This window comes from Anarrhichthys ocellatus, unplaced genomic scaffold (genome assembly GCF_004355925.1).
Source record: "Anarrhichthys ocellatus isolate YVR2014 unplaced genomic scaffold, GSC_Weel_1.0 scaffold31, whole genome shotgun sequence".
Classification (NCBI taxonomy): domain Eukaryota; kingdom Metazoa; phylum Chordata; class Actinopteri; order Perciformes; family Anarhichadidae; genus Anarrhichthys; species Anarrhichthys ocellatus.
The window spans coordinates 369,264-396,859 of record NW_022280061.1 but is presented as its reverse complement, the minus strand read 5'-3'; the positions used below and the strand labels follow the sequence as shown (position 1 = coordinate 396,859).

The following is a 27,596-nucleotide window of genomic DNA, read 5'->3' as shown; positions in this document are numbered from 1 at the left end:
ATTAGAGCTACATTGCCTTAAAGACAAATCTCTATACATCCCACTGCAGTTATCAGTTTTCATATTAGCCTTCATATCATCCATAAGGATGATATGAGTTTGTTTCTTTCCCCAATCTCTCGTCTGCTTCAGTCTCATGCAGTTCCCACTTGTATTGCATCCAGCTGCTTTCCTCAGGTCATTAACTTCCTCATTAATAATCACACATGAAACATGTGAACACACACGCAAGAAAACCCTACTGTGGTTAGTGCTTAAACTTGAATTTGTAGTTGTTTGTTTGTGTTCTATCAAAGGCTCCTTTATTTGTAGCAACACTTGGCAGTACAACACAATTGGCTTTAAAAAAATGAATGCAATCATCGAAGCTAATGGAGAAATTAAGGTTCCTCATCGTTTTCATTCATTGCAGTTTTGTTGCTTATTTCTGACAATGTGCTTCAAATTTGGTCAACCTTGAGCTAGCTTCCATCTCTTTTGTGTTTCTAATTGAGTGACATCGATGGTCTTTGCTTCTTCTAATAATGTTTTACCTCGCTGTTTTCAGAGTCCTTAGAAACTATTATAATAAAAACAATAATAAAAACACGTTTGCAGGTAAACAGTTCCGGGTGCTGTTCCTCAGCACGGTGCGGACGCGGCATACCTGCAAACACAAGCAGACGGCCATCAAACGTAAAGAGCAGCTAGTTGAGGACTCGACAGAGGACCTCGACTATGGATTCCTCTCCAACTACAAGCTACTCAACACGGCCATCACCAGAGCCCAGTCCCTGGTCGCAGTTGTGGGAGACCCCATTGCACTGTGCTCTGTTGGGCGCTGCAGGTAAATAATGGAACTTTTCTTTCTTCGCCTTAATACTGCAACGGACTGCTCATTGGCAAGATAATATAGAATATAAAAAAATATATAATCTCCATCTGTTGTTTCCTTCTTTTTTTGCGCCTTTCCAGAAAATTCTGGGAGCACTTTATCTCCATCTGCCACGAAAACTCCAGCCTACACGGCATCACCTTTGAGCAGATCAAGTCTCAGCTGGAGGCCCTGGAGCTCAAGAAGACCTACGTCCTCAACCCATTGGCCCCAGAGTTCATTCCCCGTGCCCTCAGGCCACTGCAAGGGCACCACTCTTCATCGCAGGCCCTGCACCCCCACCATCATCCTCATCCTCAGCATGCACAGCTCGCCTCCAACAAGCAGGGTCCGCAGCAGCAGCAGTCACCCCCTAAGGTGAGGTGTTTCGGATGAGGCACAGTTGAATGAATAATTGTTTCCATCCAGCTCATCTATTTTCAATATGGGCATTAAAAATCCAGACACCAAACTGCAGAAATTATTTAAAAAAAAATATATATATAAATAGGTTTAGTCAAACAATAATATTACTTTTTAGTGGATACGTTTCTGCAATTTTTCAATTTGTCAATACTAAAAACAACAATTTTGAGTTTGCACATGTAGGGAAGGAATAAAAAGAGAGAAGGAAGACAGGAAAACAGAGTAGTGAGGCAGGAATGAAAGAGAAACAGGTGGGGACAGATGATATTTTGACAAGCTCAAATGTTGCAGGGTTTTTATGTTAATGTGTTGGGTAACCACTTTGTGGTTGGTTGAAAATAGTAAACAAATTATCTGGAATAAATTGAGTGCCTCTTGCTTTTAGAGATGGAAAAAGGATAAAAGCGCTACATGAGCAGGCACAAAGAACATATCCATCAAAATCTTTATTAGATGTATATATTTATTTTTCACCACAGTTATTACTTAGCGGTCATTCATTTTGGCCCCAGAAAAACAACACAGATATAAAATTACCGTCGCAGGTTTGGCTGTAAGGATGTGTTTTGATTGTTTGGCTTTGGTGGAAATGTTTTTGCGAGTCTGCCTGTCCTCCCCGTCTGCCCTGTGGTAAAGGTTAACGAAATCCACACAGCTGTCAACCTGCTGCCATCTCCCTCTGGGCCTAATGAGCCACAGCTCCGCAGCATCAGCCGGCTTCAGACACACACACGGACACAGTTCCTCCCTCTCGCCACAGTCATACTATGTGGCGCACAACCACACAGCACACACAGACATGGTGCTGTCACTATGCAGTATGTAATATATTGTTTCCTTGAGCATATCCAGCGTGTTGCTAATTTAAAGGTCATTCTCGGTAGCTCTGTACACGGTGGAAGCACCTACTGAGATGTACAGCCAAAATAATCCATGCAAATGTCATTTAATAATATATTAATTGGGTAACTTTTAACAGTGTCTTGCCAATAGTTTCTTTTGTTGTAGGATTAAATGTAGCTGCTTCAAGGCAACTTTTTTGCCGCTGCTGATCAGTATTGCACTGATACCTTACATTGTGAGTATTATAAAATTCTACATAATCAGGTTCATTTGTCCAAACTATTGTAGTGTTTAAAGGGTAAACGTGAGGATAAAATAAATGGTTCATAAATCAATTTGTAGAGACGGATACATATTCATAACTTGGTATCCAAAGGCAGAGTGAAAGAGTAATACATAAGGATTATAGGGACTATACAATATGTACTTGCAATTACTTGTAAGACCTATTAATTTAATCAGAGTTCAGAAAGCATGCAACATGGTCACTGTGTGGCATCCAGATTACCAGAAATATATGCTTTAGTTGACTTCATATTGTGAAGTGCTGTTTTCAGACACAGATGGTGTTTTGATGCAAGTATGCAAGACTGTGACATTTGTGGTAAAATATGTCTCGCATTAAAAAGCTTTTTTGTAATTTCAGCTTTAGTGGTTTTGATTGGAGGGATGATAATTTATCATTATTTGGAAATAAGAAGTGATACTTGAGGTGGTGTCAGGATCAAATGTTTGGTATTAAGTCAGACTTGTGTGACTTCCTCTTGGCATATACAGTATTCTTCTGTGTGTCTCTCCATTACAATCTTTCTCGTATCTCTTCAATCAATCAATGGCAAGACATTGATTGCCCAGCACAGTACACATATCATATCACATCACTGACGGTGTGTCATTGAGAACCAAACTGTTACTGCTGAACCTAGACCCCTATAAGATCCAGTCAGCAGGGCCTTTTACTCTCAGCTGCTCTCCACGGAAAATTGATCGTATGAGTCAAATGTTGAGCAGGATCGTTTCTGGGCTTCGCCACTGTTCAACTCGTACTTAGGGGAAAGGTTGCAGCACCACATCTATGATTCGATAAATTGCAGAGACTTTTACATTAGTTGCAGCAGTTTTATATTTGGTTGCTATATAATGCTAATACTAAAGGTGCCATAATAAATATAACTTTTTTACATGTGGAACCAACCAACCAGATTTGACTTTGTTTACTGACCTTATCTTTTAGTTGGTACCTGGGCTCTGTCTCACAAAGTGATTTCAACATTGTCAGTCTGTCTTTCAGAATTTGCAATTATTTGATACAACTGCGAATACAGTTATTCTAGTATCTCTAAATGCCTAATTTGCAGAATTAGTCTCATTTTCTCAACAAATGGCCTTTACCTTTAAACTCTGTCCGGGTTTGTAGAGTTTGCAAAATACCAGGAACACATTACAGCTTGGCTACTAGAAGTTAGTCCTGTTTTTGTCCGTTTTTGTTTGGATGCTGTCATGAATGTTCAGGTAATAGTTGGAACTGTGCGATTGTATTGTAATGGCAGGCGTTCCTGCAAATTGTTTCCATCCTTGTGTTCATAACTACTTGCTAAAATACTTGAAAATTTGCTCTTAATGCCAAAGACTGCTGGTAGTAGTAGTAGTAACATTAATACTAAAAAGTGGACATTATGAACTTCATAATGATTTCACAGAATCACTCGTTTTCCTTTTATTATGGCTGGCGTTCCTTCCCTGAAATGGAAAAACTATCAGCTTTATATAATATCTGCATAGCAACAGAGTGGATCCCGTAGAATGGAGGATGTCATTAATTTCCCGCTCGAAGCACGCTCTCTGTCAAAACTATCTGTTAACACCACAGTCAACCTGGAGAGACTGCGTTCTACAAAACCAGCCACTGACGGAGCTCAAAGTAGATTTTTGTGTATTCTTTCCTCTAATGATTACTAATAGATGAGATATGGTCCACCAACACTCAGATATGTGGAGATCTCACGTGAGCCCAGTGTTTTGTATTCGCATGTGTCTGTGAGCACGCCCCCACATGAGTAATTGTACACGTGTGTCACCACTGATCAGCTGTCAGTTCAATCTCTCTGTGTACACGTATATAGTAGATGGAGCTGTATTGTGAAGCCCCCGAGAGAAAGAGGATGGCGAGGGAAAAGAAAAGATCTTTCTTTGCAGACGTGGTAACTTGTTGTAGCTTGAAAAGCAGTCACAATGCAGTCACCATACTGATCCCGGATTAACGAAGGTATACGTCTTCCAAATGCAGTGGTGTGTTTTTCATACATTTTGGACAAGCTGTGTCAGGATGCGACTGTTCATTAATAGCATATATTGATTAAGTGGATTTGGTGTTTTTAGGGGATTTTTTTTTTGTTGATAAAATCCTTTAATTATGGCTCTTCCATAAAAGTGCTTTAAATAATTTCTTAAATACATCAGTGGTATTAGTGAAGTGGTCACTGAGGAGCATATGCATACTACACCGTTGGTGATCTGTTTATTCTATATTTGGAGTCAGTATGTGTCTTTGTGCGTGCGTAAGCTTTGGACGCAGTTAGAAATACTGGGAGGCCGTACTACAGGACGGTAAAGAGATCTGCGATAGCGTACCAGGGAAAGTACATTACAGTACAGTATGTAGACAAAAACTCAGTCCCTTTTGGCAAGATGTTGATCCTATAGCTGTTTTGACAGATCTGGGATAGTCACGCGGACCAAACTGCAACCGCTGTATATCCAGTTCCTACTATTTATTGATTAACAGTTACGACGATCGTTTATTTACTCATTTCTTCTCCATTGGGCCTCTATGAACTCTTGAAGTCTTGCTTCATGACTTTCTAAGAGTTTGTTTTTTTCCTACAGGGCAAACATGCAAACCACACGGAGCACCTTCCACCTGAAGGATATGGTGAGTTTATCCCTGTTGATTATCTAAGTATTCAAAGCTTGTAGCTCAGGCAGGCTTAGGCTCAAAATGTTCACTTGACTGCATGTAGATGAAGGAAAAGGAAAGGAATCTAATGCAGGGGAAATTTGAGACTCATCAAAGTATATTACTACGGTACCATTGATAAACACTGCATCAAAAAGTCAGTGTTCTTGTAGCAGTAAAAAACAGTTGAAATTGATTCAGCATGTACAGTATAGAAATACATTTCCTCCACATAGCATTTTTCTCCTTTATTTCTATTGTCGGGTCTTACAACAGAGCAACAGTGGAAGAGTTTCCTTTTGTTTCTTTTGTTGTCTCTCTGAACACAAATGAGCACACATCACAACAGCTTGAAATGAGCCAGTCTAATGCAGCAGCGCAGATGGATGCATGACGGCCTGAGGCTATTGAAGCCAGCAGTGCGATGCAGCCTTGAACAACACAGCAAGGAGTTGTTAATGCGATGCTTACTCCGGGAAGACAATCGGTTTGTTTCAGCTGCTGCAGATTGTCAGCCAGCTAAACTGAAACAAATCAAATGAAATTCTGCCTTTTAATGCAGTTTGGGCATCGGCTATTCATAGGTCGTCGCCCTCCTCTCTGATAAAGTCAGAGAAGTTGTTACCTAATATTTTTTATATAAATAGTTGGATATGCATTGGGCTTAGTGTGTTGCCTGCTATCAATGTGTCTTCACATTTAGATTAAGAACCATTTGCATTTACTTGTATTTCTATGCCATCTTCTCTCATTGCAGTCCAACCCAACCCGGCTGTGTTGATGGGAAACCCTATTCGGGCATTCTCACCACCCTTGGGTGGCACGCCAGCTGGCATGGGCAAGTCACCCAGTCCTGTTCAGAGGATAGATCCTCATACAGGCGCCAGTATCCTCTACGTCCCAGCTGTGTACGGTGGCAACATGGTCATGTCCATGCCCCTACCGGTAAGTTTCCTGCTTCTGGTAACAAACTGCCAGATACGCATGTCAGATTGTATATTTAGCCAGTGTGCAATACAAAGTCTTATATTTTGACTACTACAAAGGATTTTATCAAATCGCTTTTTGTTTTGTAGAAAAGAAAAATATGTAAGATCCGCAAAGAAAATGTGTAAAATATGTGCCTGTTTTATCACCTAGTGTAATGTGTAACACGACTTGCATTGTTTAAGATAATATATCATAGGTTTGCTCTCAAAGAACAATCTAAAAATGTTTAATAGCTCCTCTTCTGTGTAGTAATTCTCAATAATAGTATACCACAGTAAAACTATTTTGTCAACATTTCTTTGAGTCATATTACCCAAATGCATTGAGGCTTATTGTAGATTAGCTCTGTTATTATGTAGCTCACGTCTGTAAAATGCGAAACAATTTAGCTATTTGGTTTCATGTGTTGCTGTTTGTTATTGTCATTATGGGTAATGTGCTGTCAGTTTACCTTCCTCTCTTCTGTCATGGTGTCTTAATCAAAAATCTGTCTATTTGTATTTCCTTAGTTGCCTTGGCCAGGTTACCAGAATCGATTCCCTGTGGACCCTCGCATCATGAGCCACCCGGCAGCCATGGCCTACAACTTTAATCTGTTGCAGGCCCAGAATCGAGGCTCCCCCATCCCTTACAGTGGAGTGGCCCACCCCACTCACCTAGGAATGGGCCAGCCCAGCCCTGACAAGGAGCTACAGGCCGACCCCATCAGAAATGGTGTGCCTCAACCAGCCAAAATCACAAACTGCTATAATTGTATTCCATCAAATGGAAAGAAAGAAGTAGTCAAGCATATTTTAATAAATTTATTTTCTGGTTTTGACTTCTTAGGTAAATTGGAAGGATGTCCAAAGTCAGAACAGAGCCGTCTTCAGACACCAGAGAGGAAAACCACCGACATGAAGGAAAAACAGGCAAGTTGTTGACATTTATGTGTTTCATTATCCTTAAGCAACGTATCTATTTTTTATGTAGAGATCCACGTCTTTGCTCACGGGGTTTATTTTTTACTCCAGGGAGATTTAGACACAGGCCAAAGCCGAAGTCTAGACTCACAGCCAGACGGGCTTGTTGGATTTCCCAATGCGCTGCTCCATCGAAAAGATCCCTCAGCTGCCCAAAGACCCCTCAACTACCACCTGGCACCACCCAACCCAGCTTTCCCTCCACATCCTGCCAGTGGAAGAGCCTTCCCCCCACAGTATCCAGTCTCCAGGCTTCCTTATCGGGTCAGCCAGCCTCAACACCCAGGGATGGCCCCACCGAGTCAGCAGCAGCAACAGCTCAGCCCTGCCTACACTAGTGGTAACCACAACACTTCCTTCTTCATTGGCCCCATACCCCCTCACAGGGCTGTCCAGTCTCCTACTTTGGATGGGCCGGAGCCTGGAGGGGTGGAAGACATGAGCAGCTCCATTAGGACTCCGATGGGCCACCCGGGGGGCCACCACCCAGGCCTGTCACAGCATAACAGGGTCAACAGCTTTGGGGAGGACGGACAGGATGGAAGCCTGGGAGATAGTTTGGGTGAGTGGAGCATCATTTTTTTTTTTTTTATTCGGCAAATCCTTAGAGTACTCTATAAAGTTAGTCCAGATGCATGTTTGCCCATATTATCACTTGGTATTTGGTCTATGGCACAGAATCATATGGTTTTCTATCATCTATAGAAAATGAATGCAGTCAAGCGATCACAACTAATCACGTGGTTCCCCTTTTAGACCTCCAGGGTCCCTTGGCTCTAGAGGCCCTGAGCCAGCAGCAGCAGGCAGCCAGACTGGGCCAGTGGGGGGAGGCGCCAGGCCCTTTTCTCCAGGGTAGCGTCCCCTTCCCTCTGCCCCAGCAGCTTGCCCACCTGGCTCAACCTGGCATGGCTCGCTTCCCCCCTCAGCTGCTTCGGGCAGCTAGCTGGGGCCTTGGTGCCAATATCGAGGATGAAGCTGTTACTTCTGCTTCCACTGGACCACCTTTCACCAGGTTAGACTAAGCAACAGTTTGTATTATGTCATTGGTATTGGTTTGGTAACTTGATACTAGAGCCATATTACAGTTCTACTGTTGAACATTGAAGGTTTTTGTGTAAGATTTCAAATTGAGTGTACAGTAGAGCTAGCTGAAACGAGATAACGGCTTAAAATTGGACCGCAACGATTTCTGTATCTTGTTGGTTGCTCCTCAATTATTGATAAACCTTGTAAATTGTTGTTCCAGAATAGTGTTCTTTTCCATGCTGCTGCTTACAAACATGATACAGTTCAGACGTAAAGAAATACATTTTCAATTCCTAGGTACCCGGGCCTCTTGAGAGAGATGCCCCCACAGGAACAACCTGAACCCAGGGATGCAGCTGAGATGCAGCCTCCACCTCAATCTCGTCTCCTCCAGTACCGCCAGTCCCAGTCCCGTGCCTCAGGTGACCCTTCATCCTCTTTAGCCGCTACCCCCAATCATGCTGGACCTTTCCCATCAGGACCCTACCCCCATGACGCAGGCCGCGATCTCCTTAACGACAACCCTCTCAACAACCCAGCTCTGCAGCAGCATCCGGGAAACCCCCTTTATAATACTGGTAGCTACCCCCATCAGCCACCAGCCCACCCTACCAGCAACCCTTCCTCCCAGGTCAAATACATGCTGCAAGAGGCCCAGTGGCCTCACGGTGGAGCTGCGTCAGTGAGCCCACCACAACAGAACCACCTGTTGGGGAACCAGGGCCACGGCCTTCCTTATGGTCTGCCCATCATGGCTCATCCCAGCAGGCAGGAGCAAGTCCACCTGATGCAACTTCACCATCAGCACCACCAGCAGCAGCAGCAGCACCACCACCACCACCACCACCATCACCACCAACAACAACAACAACAACAACAGCAGCAGCAGCAGCAGCAGCAACAACAACAACAACAACTACCGCAGCAGCAACAACAACAACAACAAAGTCAAGGTCCAGACCAGGAGTCCTACCACCCACTTTCTCCCAGAACATCAGCAGCCACAACCCTTCACAACGTAGATGAGGTATGTTTATTCATTGTCAATGTATCTAAAACCTCTCTGTACTAAAATTGAATGTCACAGGCTTCAGTGCAGGCTAAAACTACTTTAAAAAGAGCTGTTGTGACTATCTATTTTAATCAATCATCATTTTACATTGTGTGCTTGAAGGGACAAACTCTGTATGCCTGCGGTTCCCATAACATCCTGGATGGTGTTTTATTTAGTTCATATAGGAATGAGTGCAAGCGTTGTGCCTGCCTTAATATGGGCAACTTGTTCACTGAACTCAATGTTGCATTTAGAATTCACTGTTTTATTTCACAGCAACTACAAATATCTGCTTCAAAATGCACCTGGGAGAGAACTTGTTTCATCCCTCTTTCTCCCTTTCTGCCCGTCTGACATTTTCTGTAAAGGTTCACCTTGGCGTCACCTGGTTTAACTCCTGTAAATGGTTTAATCGGTCTTCATACTTTTACAGTTGTAAGCATTATAATGGGATTAGCTGAGTCTTAGCAAGTGCTGTGAAAAGATTTTTGTGGACCTCTGCCTCTTCAGGGCTGCAAGCCTCTTTTATTTTAAAGGTCATATTGCCCACCCCTCTGACTTAATAACCCATTCTCACCATTTTCTCCTCATCCATCGTTGCCGTCTGTGCAGTATGAACCCAGAGGTCCAGGCCGGCCTCTCTATCAGCGTCGCATCTCTTCTAGCTACCCAGATGAAGCGTCTCCAGCCAACGCCCACAATGTCCTGTCCCAACAGACCCAGCCCTGCACGTCAGACCTCCAGGACCACCCCCATCAGCACATACAGCATCATCAGCACCCACATGCCCCCTACGGTTACCCCTCGCATGACCTCTGGCCTAGTAATGGTGGGGGTCCCGGCACGTTCCAGAACATTCCATGTAACGGAGCCGGTACACTCACTCAGCACCGGGATCTTCTGGGTAAGCACCGCTAAGTATGCTGTTGTTAACCCTCTGAACCCAAAGAAGCGTCGGGCCGTCATATGTTTCTCTCTGTGGCCTTGATTGATTTTCACTGCAGTATACAAGTCCTGCACCTCTATGGAAACGGCACAACCTTGACTAGAAGTAGAGAGAACTCAACAATGTCTTCTGTGCAGTATAACACAGTTACAATGCCATAAATCATTACAAAAAGGGAACAAAAACAAAAGTATATTTTCTTTGATAATGAAAAAAAAAATGGAGGCTCTACATGTATACATTGAACTATTTTGATTTTTGAAAGATGATAATCTGACTATTATGACTGTGTAGTTTTAAAGCGTGCTTTTCCATCCTACCAGCCTGTTTTCGGGTTCAGAGGGTTAAAGCATTATAATCTTTTACACAGCGTTGTTTTGAGAACTATTTATCATGTTCCATCCTGTTCCATCCTGTTCCAGCTTCCAAGGCCCTTCGTCAGACAGAGGAGCAGGTGAAGGCTGAGGTCACAGCAGCACAGCAGACACACCCACACTCCCTCAACTCCCTTCAGCATCTTGGACAGTTTCCTCCTCTCATGGCCAATAACAAGCAGCAGCAGCAGCAGCAACAGCAACAACAGCAACAACAGCAGCAGCAGCCACCGCCACCGCCGCCGCCACCACCCCCGCCGCAGGCTCCCACAGAGGCCAGTCAGGGGGCTCCAAATTTGAGCAAACCACCGACCATGTCCTACGCCAGCGCCCTCCGTGCTCCACCCAAACCCCGAGCTGTTCGCCCTGAACAGGTCAAAAAGAACAGCGACCCTCTCTCCCTCTTACAAGAGCTGAGTATAGGAAGTTCAAATGGTAGCAATGGGTACTATTCCTACTTTAAATGAGTGTCACCCCTCCCACATATTAAGTAAGTGATGAAATATAAAACTAAACAAAAAAAAAAAAAAAAAGGTAAAACTGTTTCTAAAAACACCAAAAAAAAAAGATAGTGCATTTATAAATTGTTTCTATCAGTAGGTTTTTTTCTGCATTTTGTTTCATTTTAACTTTTTATTTGTAACAGTCATCTTTTCTCCTGTTTCACATATCTGTGAGGAAAATAAGTATATATAATGAATGCATTACTGGTATATATACATACTCACTATGTATATATGAATATATACTTATATTATCTACACTTGTATATGTACGTAATGCTAAAAAAAAAGTTATAAAAATAAAATAAATTAAAAAAAAAAAAAAAAAAAAAGAGTTTGGTTGACCACTTAGCTACCTGCATATTTTTCCTAATTGAAGTTGGTTTTGTTGGTTACTAAATAAGTATGTTGAAGTTTTTATCATTTTGTATTCTTCAGTTTTGAGTGGACGTCACGTCTTGATTTTTCATACTACTGTAGTTGTGGTAATGGACAAAAAGCTAAGTGGTCAACTGACACAGAAACTACATGGAACAGTGTATAGAAGTAGATCAAATTTCCCCTAATCTGTAAATATGAAGAAAATAAAAGACTGAATTGTATGCCACAGACATGTCCTTAAATTCCTGTATCATGCTAGCTTTTGCATTATGAATTATTTTCCGTTTGTTGGCTTCTGATCCTTAATTCTTAGACATCCTGGGAGAATAGCTGGGAATTATTTTCAGTGATTTAGTAGAAAATGTGATTATTTACTGCTTATTTACTAAAATAACAATACAAATATTGACTGCGCATTTTTTACGCAGATTCCTCCCTTGTTTGTTTTAAGGATCAGAGAGCAGCAGACGTCACTGTCTGTGATCAGATTATCCCAAACTGCTTCGCTTGTGGCCGATGCTCAGTCATTTTATTTTATTGTATTTCTTTTCTTTGTGTCAACAGAAATCTTCAACACAGAAGTTGTTTCAATAACTGTTGAGGATATGAAATGGGTTATATTTTTTTTTTTGTCACTAATTGATATTGAGCTTTTTTTTTATTTTTAAAAAAGGTTGCAGTACTCTGAAGGTTTGTGAAAGTGAAGGCAAAGAGGTGAGGTCAGAGTGATGTCATGATAGGTAAGTTGAAACGGAGGGTGTGATCAACACTGTCTGTCAGATGTTTTTGAACACGCTAAATGCAAGCTTTTTCTGGTTAAATCTGAAGTATATTGAAACTGTAGATTCATAGTAAATACCCTTTAATAATACACTAGTGTTTGTGGCTTTTTATTTGATTAGAAACCACCTTGATCTTGGTCACAACAGCAAGCAGCATACTGTATTTGGATCATTGGTGCCGTCTATGCTCTTAACATACTGTTGGTCGTATACTTTCCCAGTTTCTAGATGCCTTTTCGTAGTGTAAGCCAGATTGCCCAAAGACCATTTTGCCATCTTCTAATCTCTGAATAATATGAACCGTATAACAGACAATAATCCAAAATCTCACACAAAAGGTGGTATTTGCTCCCAGTTCCAACAAAAGCGTTGATCATTGATTATAGAAGTATAAGTCAAAAGCATTTCCCGGATCCCTCCTTTTCTTTCTGACTTCATGGAAATTAAAGCAAATGGATTGCTCATGCCTTTCAACACTGCTTGAGATTTAACCCCAAAAAAAATCCTACACAGTGAAAGTATACAGTACGGTGTTCAAAGACGTATGACTGGTAGTGTGTTTTTTCGACTGAGCTAAATAAGAACAAATCGTTAATGACGTTTGCACGTTGTTACTGGTCATTCAATTGCTTTATTCACCTTTTTTTCAGTCTGATCTGATTAATAAGTTGATGTTAAAGCGGTAGATTAATCTTCCCTTTTTAATTGAATTGGAAAAAAGCTCAGACTGTGCTTCACATTAGCGGCGTCAACACTACTTTCGTCAGACACGACGACGTGATGAACACAACACATTGAACGTTCACGTTTGAGGTCCGGTCAGTGAGTTGGTTGCTCTTTAGTCGACATACAAACGCACACGGAAGCCACACAGCTTTCATGCACATGAATTTCACTGCGAACATAGTGAAGCCTCTGTGATCTGAAGTACCTTGCAAGAGAAATATAAAAAGATGCCGATACTATATCTGCCAGGGCTTTTTCCTTTTTGATGAAAGCAATACTGGAAACAGTCGTCCAGTGCTCGGTCCTGTTCTATGTAATTCATTTTAATTGTTAGAACACCACTGCCCCATTTGCAAATTCCAACATCCTGCTGTTTCATGGCTTTCATACATCATTTACAGTTAAATCTCTTAAAACGTCACCTCCCCCAGAAAGCTAGTGCCCCACAGCAAATAACTTAGATGTGTTTTTAACAGTCAGCGGAGAGCTTAGTTGTTTTCTTCTTTTTATTTTTTGTGCGTTTTTAAGTTTTGACATTGTAATTCAAAGGTCCAGATTTTCTGACTTGGTGGAGAACAACACATACTTGTAAATATGCATTTTCTAGGTATTTACAAACAAGAACTTTGGGATCGCCTCAATTTTGTAGAAGCTGTTCAAAGAAGAGGTATGCCCTTTTTAATTATGCAAATTCACAAAAAAATAATAATTCTAAAAATGGACAACAACCTAGTTGCGACATCTTGTTGACAACTTTTTAGATTTTTTTTTTTTGTTTCTTTTACATAAGATGGTGTCTGGCTGATTTGACAAAGAGGAGAACTTCTGTTGCAGCTGTTATAAGATGACTTATTTCACTGTACAATACATATTTTTAAGTATATGTTGCTGAATTTGTCCTGTTCTGTTATCTCACCGCTGTACAACAATCAACATGGTTTGGTTTTTGTAATGTGAAGTTTTTTCTTTTCATGCATGTTGAGATGACCTGGCTGGTTTGTATCCCTGTTTTTATTAGTTTGTATTGATTTGTGGATGAAAAAAAGAAGAAAAAAAAACAAAAAACTTTTGTTCAACCTACAGAATCAAATTTTGGTATATTATTTGATGTGTACAATAACTTGTGACAATATCAACAAAACTATTATAATATTTTACTAACATGTCAATCGAGTATGTAATGGTTATGTAAGTTCTTCTTTTCTGCGGTTTCTTAGCAGCGCTAAAGCGGAGGTTGCTCCCTGGTGTGTGTTGTATTTCCGAAGCTTTGGACACGTGTGTTTGGGGGAATCATCTCTCTCCAAAGCAGTCGTTGGCTAATCTCTGAAGTTGTGCAATACTAATATTTCACCGCTTCTTCACTTTTATTTATTTTTTACACAGAAGAGATTGAGCCAAAGACATTTTAAAGGGATTTTATTTACAAATCTGTGTCATTGCTGATTTGTTTTTATGGCTTCCTTTTAGTCCTTTTGTTTCCAAAATTAGTTGATAGGATCTTTGCTTTGAAACAAAGGGTTTTTACTCTTGTAATGAAGTTCCACCTCTTAATATCGCACCATATATCATCATATGAATTACTTTCTTTAAAGAAAACAAAGCGAAACCAACGTGTGTGTGTGTGTGTGTCTGGCAGGCGCATGGAAAGGGAGCAACCTTTTGCCCAGCCAGTAGAGAGCACTATGTTCAGCCTTCTATAAACGCCACATCTCTTCCTGTTATCTGTTTGCTCTCCTCTGTTCTTCCCTCGCTGCAGTGAATCAATGGCACACCTGTTCCCCCAGCCTCCCATTCCCATTGGTTCCTCCCTCGTGGGTACAAAATAATGAATAGATCTGTTTTACTCTTCTTCATTTCAATTGGTGGTGGTTATAATAAAGGATTTAGACTGTGTTTCAAAAGTTTATTTTCTTTATTTGTTTCTCTATTAAAGTGTTTTTATTGAAACTGCTCGAGTTCTTTCTCTTTTTTCTTCATCCTCTGCTTGTGTGCCGATATTCAATACCAGCCGATGTGCACAGGAATTATTAGGGGTTTGAAGTTAATTAATTAAACGTCAAAGGTTTCCACTATCTTCCTAGAAAATGGTCACAGTGTCGGCAGCAGCTTCTCCTTTGTCGTGACCTGGCTCGTAGGTGGTGACAAAAGAAGGGAAATGCACACAGTTGTACTTGGAAGATTATATTTATGTGCAGAATTTGCTAACTACATGTATGAAATACTCGGTCAGTAGGTCAGTTAGTGAATGTATGAAAGGGCGTAGCCAACAGAAAATATGCAAGGAGAGCTGGTGATGGAGTGACCAGCTGCATCCAGTTGGACTAATTTATTGTCCGCCTACCAGGACATGAAGGGACACACAACACTCACTAATCCGCACTCCTTTTGTCTTTGATACATGGAAGCAAAGGAAACAAACAAGACACAAAGCAGTCTCATACAAAAGTTTTCCAAAGCTTATTAAGATTTAATTTTTTGGTTACAAAGATACAGCACATTTCAAACACACCTACACAGAATACACTGCATTCAGAAATGTGTTTGATTTGATTAACGAAATGGACTCAAACATAAGGAGAATAAAGAAATGCACTACTTTTACATACACTTTTTCTTTTTGTTTCACTTGTTTTTTGTTAAAACTTATCAGAAAAGTCGAAAGAATATATAATTAGAAATAAAACAAATGGACTTCAGCCCTAAACAACCTCATGACATGGACGGTTGCTCTCACAAACCGCTGCATGTTTTGCACAAAAAGTTGCTTAACTGTGTCAATATACACGGGACAGCAGCTGTTTCATACAGAAGGCGATGCTGAGCAAAGTAAAACAAATGTCTCAGAATACCCACAGCTACAGTACAACACAAGACCGTACAGGGTGCTGTCAAGAAAAATCACATTTAGCATGAAATTTGTGCTAAACCTGAATAACTTTACTCCTGTGGTGGTGTTAATCATACTTTCTCTGTTGTGATGTTGCACAGTCGATGTTGCACTCCGCCTCGGAAAAGGTGTATAGTATTGTATATGGTTTTGTATACAATACACAATATATTGATATTGTATGTGGTGTGAAGACCCGGTAAGCAAAACCATTTTGCCACGTGTTTCTAATGGGTCATGATGACTCATGAAAACGAACAGAGAATTATTTGTATCAGTTTGGTTTGGAAGCTGTCAACAACAAGTAGAAGGCCTTGAATGTGCACCTGCTAGAGCTGAACCTTTTCCAACATGCAGACCGTGTGGGTGTTTAGCATTCAGCCGGCCACACGAACAAACCTGCTCTGTGCTGCGGCTTTGCCTGAAATCAGTCATCTTTAAAGGTTCTTTCGTAAATCTTAGAAATATAAAATGCACATTTGAAATACATATGTCGAAACTTATCTTACTTAATCGATATTTCTTGTAAGTAAATGATTCCTTGAGCGATCCCACACAAAAATCCACAGATGACCAGACCGATATATACAAGATATCAAACATGAAATCAAAGAAAAGTCACTGCTTCACATGACAGGCCGTAACTGTTTGAACTATATTCTCAGAATGTGAATGAAACTAACTTAACCTTAACCCTATAACATATTTGGGAGACCAAACCAGACCATGTCACATAACAGTGACGTTTATTAAAAGATGTTTAACATTTCTTTTTAATGTGCTGGCAGTGAAAGTTTCAGCCAAAAAAAGAAGAAACAGAAGTAGAAGAGCTGTTGGCTCTCACTGAGACGTATGGTTGTTTCTAGGCCTCAGGTCAGATTTGAGCTCTGATCTCCAACATGAACCATAGCAAAGCAGGTGCTGCTGAGGACTGCCTTATTTTTCACTCTGGGTTGAGCATACAGGAAAAGGCAAACATTCAAAATGTATAATTGCAGGAAGGTAATTTTCCCATCTTGGCTATGGTCCATCCACAACCAAACCAGTTTCTGTCATCATGCCGTTACTCTTTTATTTCCAGCTCCTGTTCTTGAAATTAATTTTTACTCAAATCTGTTCTCAAAACAAAAGACACAGTCACTCTCATCCTGCATTGATCTCTGTCTGTCTAGCTATCACTCGACTTGATCCGGCTCGGCATCCATGCAAGTCTCCCACGGATTCCTGGGCATCTGGGGCATGGAGAGGAGCAGGAGGGCGATGCCAGTGAGAAAGAGGAGAACGAAGCCGGTGCAGGCACAAGCGAAGGACCAGGCGTAGTAGTACTCGATCCAGATTGTGTCCTCGCTCTCGATCATGCGTTTGATCGACTGGCGCATCACTTCCAGTGAGACGAAGGCGCAGAGACCTGGGATGGACAGGGATGTGTGAGCATGAGTTGGGTAGTGCAGCTCTCGTCACATGACAAATCATGTGACCACAAAGGCAACGTGAGAGGTTTTTTTTGCATTCCAAAATGTAAATGCTGCGGGGAAATTGAAATTTGGTTGGTAAACTGGACTCACCTGCAAATGCAAAAAACATGCCAGCAGGTTTGAGGAGGTAGTCTCTTCCTTTGCCTTTACCGGTACAGGATCCGACCAAGCACAGAGAGCCCAGGATCATGAAGGCTAGACTGAAGATGGAGATGGCTGCGGCCGAGATGTTGTACTCTGGAGAGAAAGAGACCAAGAGTGTTGACATGAGGTAGTTCATGAATTACCTTTACAATCCAATGACATCAAATATGTTAAGATCATTGTCATCATAATATGTAATGTCACATTGTTCACATGGAGTGAAATGCATTTATTGTAATGTGTGTTAGAGACATATTTTCTACAATCAAATGTAAGAAACTTATTCAAAAGTCACATCGCTACTCTTGTGTAATTCGCTGTTTAGTTACTTCAACACAAAATCACCACACATCTTTTTATAACCCGTTTGACATTATTTTGAAACACCCTATTTTACATTTTGAGCCAGTATGTTTGGATCCTTTAGAAATTAGCTGGTTTTAGCAGGGCACAGCCTTGGCAGAGGTGGGCTCTCTTCGAGCCCCCTTCTAGTTCTACATTGTTCTTATTGTTAACAAATCCCATTAAAAATAACAGACAAGAACGCTTCAGTTCATCTCCTGAGACTTTTATTTTTTGTCTGTTACACCCAAGCTGTCAAGTTCATGCTGAAGACATACAAAAATCACAGATGTATAGTTTCTTCTTTTTTTTTAAATGTTGTTTCCTAAAACAGTTGAGCACTGTAGTTTGTAGAAAATATCGTTCAAACTGAATAAACTGTGCATTTGTTTGGGGCACAGACTCTGTGGGATCGACTCAAAGTAAACTACAGTGGCCACATTCGTGGTAATGATGGAACATGCCACCCAGTGCAACAGTGTGTCTCATTGATGTGCTGTTAATAGTGTTTGGACAACGATGGAGCTCTATGGCACAGAGGAGGCTTCAGCTACGCAGGTAATAACTACACTTTTTGTTGGTTTTGGTCTTTTCATGGAATTCGTTGACTGTAAGAAAAAGACTCGCTATTAAGGCAATAACCTTTCATTCAACATACAAATATGCTATATGATTGTAATTTGTTTACAGATAACGGGTGTCTCAGTACAGGGACAGCAGCTGGCTTGTTTTTTTCCGATCAGAGAGGTGGATGTGATGGGAGGCCTTTGATCTGCCGCCTGTTTGCCTGTGAACCATGCCCAGGGGAGAGGCACTCCTTTGGGGGAGAGAGCCTTCATCTTCTACTGGCAGGTGAGGATGAGCCGCACCCTGAACACGTTGTGCTCTCTGAGATACTGCACGTCTGTGGAGCTCATTGGCCGGCTCAACACCAAAGTTTCTCAAAAGCCAGAGCAAGGGAGACATGTGTTTTGTGTGCACTGGTGAGAAAGACAGTTCTCCAAAATAAGATGGCACAATAAAGGTTATGTAGACATTTTGCTCAGTTTAGTTATGTTTGGAAAAGATATACGAACAACCTCCAAATGTTAAGATCTATTCTTACAGCATCCATGACTATTCTCAACTTGTAAGAATTCCATAACAGTCAATTTATTTTCCCCTGGCGAACTCACTATTGTGAAGAGTCTGTACTGTATGGCTGTGATACAACATGCGCTGGCTGTACGGTCACAGCTGTAACTGGAGAGAGAAACATGGAGAGAATGGGGGATGGAACAAACACACACAGCTCTAAAACGTTGACTGTACCGTATGTACAGACCGTATTCGCTTGCACTGTTCCTGAGGAGCCATGTGTCAGTAGACAACGGCTGTGTCTTGAAAATAATCTGGCGATATGATATGTATTTGCAATATATTGCGATTTAAAAAAAAAATCAAATTTTAGAACAACTGTCACAGTGTAAAGAGCACACCGTCATATACATACAATCTGAGTAAAAAACACATTTTATTTGTTTTATGCAATCAGAACAGTAGGATCTGCATTTGCATTTATTGCAACATCATAGCACTACTTTTTGTGCAGTCTGAGCCACCTTCTGTCACAAATCTTTGCATGTAAACTATTAGCTAAACAGAATCTATACAGTATCAGTATATAAAGAAATAGAAGTTTTTCCAGTTATTACCTGCGTGAGCATGTTGACTTTTAGCCTGTTGGACAAAGGGTTGGGAAACAATAAAAGAAAATCCAATTGCCTTTCACCCAGAACTTCTACATATCCAATGTTGAGTTTTATCATTGACAGCTGGTCCAATACACCTGCTGTGACACCAATAACTGTTCTGAGGTCAGTAGTAAAACATGAGTGGAAATCTGAATCGTAGATCAGAGCAGAGCCGCAGCAGCAGGTGAGGTCAGTTGGGAATACGTGATGAAGCCAGTTTGATGTTTTACTTCACACAGACTGGGAAGTCCTAATGTTCCAAGGAATATATTTCAGAATGAATTCACAGATGAATCTCTCCCCTTTCATGTTTAGACAAGATAGCATGAAAGTCACGACGATAGGGGAACAATGACAGAAACCTACCTTTTTGTGTTTTATATTCAAATATCTCGGCATCCAGCCCTGGAGTGAAGTGTCTGAAGTAAGTGCAGTTTTCCTCTGTGAAAAGAAAGAAAATAGGATTTAGTTCAAATTTACACATCAAATGATTTGTGGGCCCTTTGAGGCAGCACAACAAGGTGTAAACACAACAATAGTATATACATCATATATATATCATCACCACATGGAATCGTTATGGCTGACGTGTTGTCAGCTGCCCATTTACAAAGCAGACATTTGTATTTATTTGGAGTCACAATTGTGTGTCTGTATGCATATATATATATATATATATATATAATCCTCTGTGGCTTCATCACCAAATTGAAATTTCATGACATTAATTAAATGTCTTAATATGCAAACACATGCTTAATGTGTAAAAAAACGAGGGAATCATCAAGAAAGGTTATGTAGCCGAGATGTAATAGTTCATTAGTTAATTAAAATGTCACCGTGATGGATGCCTTGAACTGCTTTCAACTCTGAAGACCAGTGTGCCCATTCTCTCATTATCTCACTTTGTTGACCAAAATCTTTTTTCAATCTAAACCAAGCTGCTTAAATTCAACCAAATTGCAGCTGCTGGAAGATAAACCAAATCTTTATCAAAATTGTCATGTTCTGAACATCTTTTTGTTGTGTTTAGGGCCACGTCTTCTTTCTTTGCTGAACCACTGAACTTTTTCACACTTCTATTCGATCATGAATAAATGATGGATGGCTATAAAAATCATATTTATAGAGCTTTTTACACCATCATGTATCACATGAAGATGATACTTTGAACACCTTACACCGTCTCAGATCCATCCCACATTGTTTTTACAAAAGCATCTCACAGATTGACACTACCAGGATAATATTACCACTAAAATGGTTATGAGATGGCGTGCAGACCCATGTCTGCTTTGTGTGGATCAAAAAATAGCCACAACAGACATCACAATCTTCTCTCCTGTTGAGCAGACAAGGTGTGAAACCTTGGGGATTTGCACAAATAAAGCCAGGCCGCTTTTTTACACATTTTTAGATGTTTTGCCAAGTGTTAAAAAAAGGTTTAGCTTCCAAGTCAAGTCATTGACTTATCTCATACCACATACTTCCTGTAGGGGCGTGGTTAAAAGTAGTTCATAAAGTGCACACAGGGTGGTAACATCTGAGGCTTCGCTTCATGTAATGCGTGTTTCTGAAAGGAGAAGAATGTCTTGGCATTAAAAAGAAATAACTTGTGGTTTCGGATGATCGTATGTGCAGAAGGAGTGAGGACGGTTATGTGCAGCATGTAACACCAGATCACTCTGTCACATCTACTCTCATGCAAAGTCAAGTGCACATCAATGATGATTATGCTATGAGGTCTCCACTCACACGATTGTTTCTAATCCCTTTTTTACAGACAGCTTCAGGACATGTTTGAAATGCTTTCATGCGAAATTGTGTAGTACTGCGAGGTATCGCATAGTGATTAAAGCTTGACGACCCGTGCTGGGATGGTAGATCATTTTCCTGTGTACCCTGTAAACCATGGAAATAAGCTAAATGGGATGTCAGATGGCTCTACCAGGAAATAGCAGAGTAATCTGATATAATAGGCAAAAAACAATAACTCTGAGTCATATTTTTCAAAGCCAAGGCAACATTGCAATGTTTACAAAAACCTCCTTTGAAATTACAAGCTTTTAGTGCTGCAGGCCAACACGATCCAGCACACACATACAAAAAAAATGTTTTCATGAATGAGTACGGGGACTGGCCATTAAAAACAGAGGTTGTTACTAAGCAACGAGCTCCACCGTTTTCACTGTAGAAGGCACGTATTAAAGAGAGGTTGATGTGATAGAGGCTTGTCAACTATTAGCACTTCTTAGCCAGACCTTGTATTGAAAAGAGAGGCTGAAAAATATCTTTGAACTCCACTAACTTCCCAAAAATATTCATGTTTTTAAATGAATGCAAATCCACTACGCTCTATACTTTACCACCAGACAACTCCTCCAAAGGCAGGAAACATGGTCTCATCTGTATGTGAGATAAGATGTCTTTTTAGGTCCAGGGTGGAAAGATGGAAGAACTGCCAGCAGGCCAAGTGTCTCTTCATTCACTAAATGCATATCTGGTTTGTTATTTATGTTGAAGTGGAGCCACTCAGCCTTGGAGTGGATGCTTTGAGCTCATTATCTGTATCAAGCAGCTTTATTCCCACATGTGACTGAATGTGTGTTGCCTATTTACACCTTTTTGTACCATCTTTACAGCGCAAAGCTTCAATAAAGATATGAGGAGCTGGAGGTGAGAAATATATCTGCTTGCCGCAAATGGCGTACACACACTGACGCGCACTGCTGCACCACTTGTGGCTGGTCCTTTTTACTGCTAGGCCGTGGTGACGAGTGCTGTAAAGCCCCTCTTATTCCTAACAGGGTAAATCCGTCATCTTTCCGAAGATCAGTTGAGGACATCGGATTAGCAGCATTTCTGCACAACACAGATCACACTTTATATAGCTTTCGCATGCACTGTCTATTAATTTTGTCAGCGGCGGAAGCTATGATTGGCCCAGACCTCTGAGCCATGGTGTTTGTTTTGTCTGCTGTATTTGGGTATCGTTACCTTCCACATTCTTAGGACAACTTCAGTTATGCCATATGTGTATATGCCATAGAAAATGTGTGTATTTTTCTATGGAGCCTGGCAACTACTGAACTCGTTTTAGAAATCATGCGCAAAATGTATCAATTAAACAAAATTACAATTTGACCACATTTTACTTCCGATACCTGTCGTGCTCTGTTAATCTGAGCACACTCCAACAAACTACAGCTTTGATTCAGCTTTAAACCCAAAGAGGCATAGGCCACCTGTCTAACTAAGTGTTTAAGACTTCACTGGCGGTTCCCCATCTCCATATAAGAAGCCTATCCCTTGGTTGTTAGGTCATTTGAGTGCCTATAAAGGCAAAATACCAGTGGTACCACCTTCTTTTATAACTATGCATCCCATGCCGGGGAGTGTTAAGTAATTTGAGTGACTGCGACTGCACAGAGATGTGAAGCTGCAAGAGGGTCTCGTGGGAACAGGTTGGTGGGACAGCAGGCCTTAAAGCTATGCCGGACCTATCCATGAGGCCCTGTCACTCAGAAGGCCGCTGAACTCGGCGTGAACACTTTACCCTCGTAGCCTCCACCCAAGACAGCTGAGTATTTACGTGGCCTATATTTATAACCACGGATGCTTGCTGAGCAGTTTAAAAAACCACACCCTTTCTCTTCCTGGAATCATGGTTAAAAACATTACAATAATTGCCTCTGTATGCTGTGGCAAGGAGGAGCATTGTAACATATCTGATGTTTCTTATACAACTCACAGCAGCTCAGAAAACCAGGATGAAAAGAAAAGTATAAATCAAAAGGAGAACTCGGACGACAGTCATCTAAAACTAAAATAGCCTTCGGGAAAATTTTGGCTCGGATGAAACAACATAGAGTGGGATGCAAGTCTGCATTGTATGCATTAAAGTTGTTCCTGAGATCATCTCACCATCTGCGCTTTGTCAGCAGTAGACCTGCACAACAGCTCAGCCCATATTTTCCAGATAAGTGTCTCGTAGTGGGAACCTCCTCACATACTGTTTAAGTCCTGCTTTGAATCAGAGGGTTGACGCCTCTCTGAAGCCATGTGGCTATGATAAACAATAATGTTCCTGTCCTAATACAGCTACTGGGTTGGGAGAAACCCCCCGGGAGACTGATGGATTTACTCACTTCTCAAATAAAGGCTGCCAAGGTGGCCATCACAAATCACAGGTGTTATTGAAGAAATGAAAGCCATTTGTTAGGAACAGGTGGCTGACTCTCTACAATGCACATGATATTATAAACTCACTTTCCAAATATTTAAAGATGACCACTGTCAGGATGTATGTACAGAATGTATGCATGTGCAGAAAAAGGCTCTTGAAGCATTTGCCACTTGCGTTTACGATCTGATAAATACCCCACACCTTGGTGGGCTGAGCTGATTTAGTATATTCAGCACATGCTTGACATGTCTGCACCAAAGAACCACCCTCAGACATTTCATCTGCTTCTGGAATGGCCCTGCAGTGCAGAGAGTGTCTGGGATTCCCAAAAGTCTAACAGCTGCCATCAGGGAATGGACATATTTGGGGGAGTTGCTCTCAGCCTTGTGAGTTGGACAAATTTGGGGGGGGGGGGGGTTTCAGGGGGAGATAACGAGCAACAGTCAGATAATGGTTTCTCAGATAACAGTAAATTTGCCAGCGCGGTTCAGCAGATGAGTGAATCCCACAGCAACTCATTGAGACAAGAGTCACTGCAAGTCAGCAACTGCTCGACACTGTTGACATCAATTTGATTTCATTACAGTCACGAAGGGCTGTGGTGAACACCTATTTAGGTCCTTTACTTGAGTTTAAGTAACACCACAACCTACTCCATGCAATGATTGTATGCTAAAGTACTATTGTCTGCTCGCCCCTTTCACATTGTTGTACTATGAAATCAGTACTGAATGTGTTTTCATTATTTCATACTTTAAATGTATAGTGGAGCGAGTAGAAGAATCCACAAGACTTCCCCCTGAAGTGTCGTGGAGCAGAGTTATACAGTAATATAAAATTTAAAGATCTATGTAATTTGAGACTATAAATAGGAAATACAGACAGTATTCTGACACAGAACCCATTTATTATTTAGAGTTTTATGAGGAGTGGGACCTGCAAGATAAAGTGTTACCAATGGGAATACTGAATTAAAGTACCTCCAAAGTGTGTTTAAACACAGTGTGTTTGAGCTATAGAGTGTCTGTATATGTCAGGTACTGGCTCCCATGTTGTATGGAGAACTGGCAAACTGGTTTTAAATAATAAATGCCTCTTTAAACAGAGAGGAGACAACAATCAGTCAAATCAGCTAAAGTGGTGTTTGCAGCCCCTTGGCACTCCATGCCTATATAAAGATAAATATTTACTGTGGTCAGGTCCAGTCTTTGAGTCAGCTTACTGATGGGCTGCATTTCAACACCACTGATGAATGACAATGGAAAACATCTAATTATTTCCCTCCAAAAATGTATACATTATGGAAGGATGCATGCATCTCACTAAGATTAGGATCTTTCTTCCATTTCACAAGCAGGTTTATGGAAGTTTAAAATGTCATGTGCCATATCAAGTGATCCTGCATTGGAACCTCTATTCTTAGAATCTCCCCACCTCAGAGCTGTGGGCTGGATTGCATGGAGGCACCTCACAGTTACAGACAAACATTATTAATATGGTATTGTCATTTTATCTGTCAGACGCATGAGAGTTTTCACTCCAATGTTCTCTTACCTCCAGGCAGGCTGATGGGTCCGCAGCCATGTCCCTGCATGAAGTTCTCCGAGCTGATGTAGATGTACTTCTTGCACAGCCTCCACAGGCCGAAGTGGGCCGCCTCGCAGGTCGTATTGGCTTTATCCACCTTCGGGCTGAGCACGGCCCAGTGGTCCGTTACCACTGCAGTGAACATGCATGCCATACCCACTAGTAGCACGAAGATTGCAATCTTTATCTTTGTGCGCTTGTGCATGTTTCCAGGTGGCTGAGATTTCTGTTCAGTGAATCTTCTATCCCTGATATGAAAAAAAAAATTGTAATGTGAACACACTGGTCTGTGTCCCTGGGGCTTCTTTCCTCAGTGACTGCAGCAAGCTTCCAACAAACTCTCTTCTCCGTTTCTCTCTCCGCCTAAGACCAGTGTCTTCTCTCCCCCTGTCGCAGATCTGTGCTTCTGGTTCGAAAGGAAAGGGGCCAGACTGCTCTGTCCTAGTTAGAAGTCCCCTTTTCCCTTCTCACTATGAGTTGCTGTACAACTGTGGGGCTGCAAGTTTAGATGTACAGCTGTTGAGGAAGATCTAGAAAGTTGATGACCAAACCAACTGTCTGTCATCGTGGGCAATGGGCGTAGAGGATGCTGCATGTGTTTGGTAGGTGGGGGTGGGGGCTATAAATGTGACTGGTGAGTCAAGTTGTCAGGCTGTCTGCGTATCCGGTTGCAGTGCCCGTGAGTGGAGATGTGTAACGTGCCATAATAAGTGGACTCACATAAACAGTTATACACGCAACTTTCAACATGGACGTTTCAGCATTGTGAGAATAGTTTCCCCTGGTTTCCATCCATCTATAGTGGCTGTGTTTTCACTCTCTGCCTCACTACGACACAGCCTTGGTGTGGATTTGTCTCTGTAAACTATTTACTGTATAAGGAGAAAGAGGATGCTACTGTTTACTGATTATAAAGAGCAGCAGCAAGGCTGTCAAACACAGTTTCACCTGCTGGAACAATACTGCTTTAAAACCCTCCTGTCGTGTTCGGGTCAAATCTGAACGATTTACAACTTTAATCAATCATAAATATTGTGTTTTACATCTGATTGCATCAAGGCCTCATGATATCCTCCACACTAGGCATTTGAACATATAAAATTGCTGATCACCACTTTCATTGAATTTTTAGTGGTTTAGTCAACTTTGTAACACCCATGGTGTTTCCGGTCAAAATTGACCACCATAAGAAATTAATGGGAAACACTAGATTATGTCCATTCATCAGATGGAAAACAGCCCCATACACACCCACAACCACCCCCCATACATATTTCAAACTTCAAACAAAAAATCAGGTGTTTCTTATGGGAACCCATCTCTATACCGCTCTTATGTACCCATCCCCCCACGTGAACTACACCTTCCAGACTAAACAATGTTTCATATCTTCTCACTTGCCCCCTATATAAACCTTTATTTGTGCCTTGCTCTCATTTTACTCTGTGAGCACAATGGGTAGGCCACTGATGAGGCGATTTTCTGTCAGAGAGGCTCTGGACCTAATTGTTGAACCAGATGAAGAGGAGATTGAACCGGAGATAGAGGAAGATGTCTCAGAAATTGAAGACAACATTGATCCTGATTTCGATCCGGACTATTATGAGACTGACCAGTCAACAGATGGCGAGGAAGTGGCACCAGAGGAACAGGCACCTGAGGTGACATTCCAGTCCAAGGGTTGCAACTTGCTCTGGTATTCATCCTCCCAGGACAGAGGAGGCAGAGCGAGAGTTGAAAACTGGATGACATCAAATCCAGTTTCCAACTCTTTTCACCAGAGTCCATTGAGGGTATTATACTGGACATGACAACCCTGGAGGGGAGGCGTGTGTTTGGGGACAAGTGAAAAGCATTGGACCAGGTAGACCTCCAAGCCTACATGGCTCTGTTGATTCTGCATCAGCAGAGCCATCAATTGTTCAATTGTTTATATCGGTCAAACAATGAGGCTAGAAAAAGTCTGTGGGATGCGGAGTCCAGGAGGCCTATATTCCTGTCAACAATGTACTTACAACAGTTTCAATTAATTTAGCGATACATTTCCAGTGTCTATTCTTTGTATATTCACAGCAGTTGTTCATATAAACCATTAGTCTGAGACATTGTTTACAGCTTAAAAGGGTGCTAAATAAAATTTGGTGATGATTAATGGTTTTGTGTTAATGTAAGAGCAGTTAAAACAGACCGGTCACATTTGACCGGGAACACTAAAGTAAGGGGGGAGAAACGAACACGACAGGAGGGTTAATAATTCCAGGGATCAACTGTTTCTTTTTTCAGATGGCCAATGTGTCATCGCTACAGCGGCCGGGTAAAATTATTCTTTAACATTTCTACACACTTGTGTGAACGTATCAGAAGTGGGTTTAAAAGGTGAAATCAGTGAGGGGGGCATTCATCTGCTGACTGATGTCCTT

The 27,596-nt window shown here is 41.4% G+C and overlaps 2 protein-coding genes across 3 annotated transcripts in view; one reads left to right on the top strand and one right to left on the bottom strand.

The window, feature by feature from the left end:
* The window catches only part of helz (helicase with zinc finger), a 44,687-nt gene extending 29,918 nt beyond the window's left edge, over positions 1-14,769 (top strand). For both annotated transcript variants that reach the window (XM_031864465.1, XM_031864464.1), the window contains 11 exons: positions 598-826; positions 955-1,231; positions 5,009-5,054; positions 5,836-6,023; positions 6,578-6,782; positions 6,897-6,979; positions 7,082-7,592; positions 7,787-8,042; positions 8,354-9,083; positions 9,723-10,014; positions 10,479-14,769. In XM_031864465.1, the coding sequence (XP_031720325.1) occupies positions 598-826; positions 955-1,231; positions 5,009-5,054; positions 5,836-6,023; positions 6,578-6,782; positions 6,897-6,979; positions 7,082-7,592; positions 7,787-8,042; positions 8,354-9,083; positions 9,723-10,014; positions 10,479-10,897 (3,236 nt within the window). In that variant the 3' untranslated portion in view covers positions 10,898-14,769. The remainder of the gene's footprint in view (positions 1-597; positions 827-954; positions 1,232-5,008; positions 5,055-5,835; positions 6,024-6,577; positions 6,783-6,896; positions 6,980-7,081; positions 7,593-7,786; positions 8,043-8,353; positions 9,084-9,722; positions 10,015-10,478) is intronic.
* A 448-nt stretch (positions 14,770-15,217) lies between these two features.
* Positions 15,218-25,625, bottom strand: LOC116392749 (voltage-dependent calcium channel gamma-1 subunit). Its single transcript, XM_031864466.1, has 4 exons — positions 25,144-25,625; positions 19,770-19,844; positions 17,275-17,421; positions 15,218-17,117 (listed from the first exon to the last, which is right to left on the bottom strand). Exons 1-4 carry the CDS (start codon positions 25,379-25,381, stop codon positions 16,885-16,887), a joined length of 693 nt encoding a protein of 230 aa, XP_031720326.1. The 5' UTR covers positions 25,382-25,625; the 3' UTR covers positions 15,218-16,884.
* Between the last annotated feature and the right edge of the window lie 1,971 nt (positions 25,626-27,596).

What these genes read in the sequence shown, in the direction of transcription:
- LOC116392749 (XM_031864466.1), bottom strand. Translation starts at nt 25,381, where the DNA reads ATGCACAAGCGCACAAAGATAAAGATTGCAATCTTCGTGCTACTAGTG. An exon ending in TGAATATAAAACACAAAAAG is followed by an intron (nt 17,422 to 19,769) that starts GTAGGTTTCTGT and finishes CTTTCTCTCCAG; the next exon opens with AGTACAACATCTCGGCCGCA. An exon ending in CATGTTTTTTGCATTTGCAG is followed by an intron (nt 17,118 to 17,274) that starts GTGAGTCCAGTT and finishes TGTCCATCCCAG; the next exon opens with GTCTCTGCGCCTTCGTCTCA.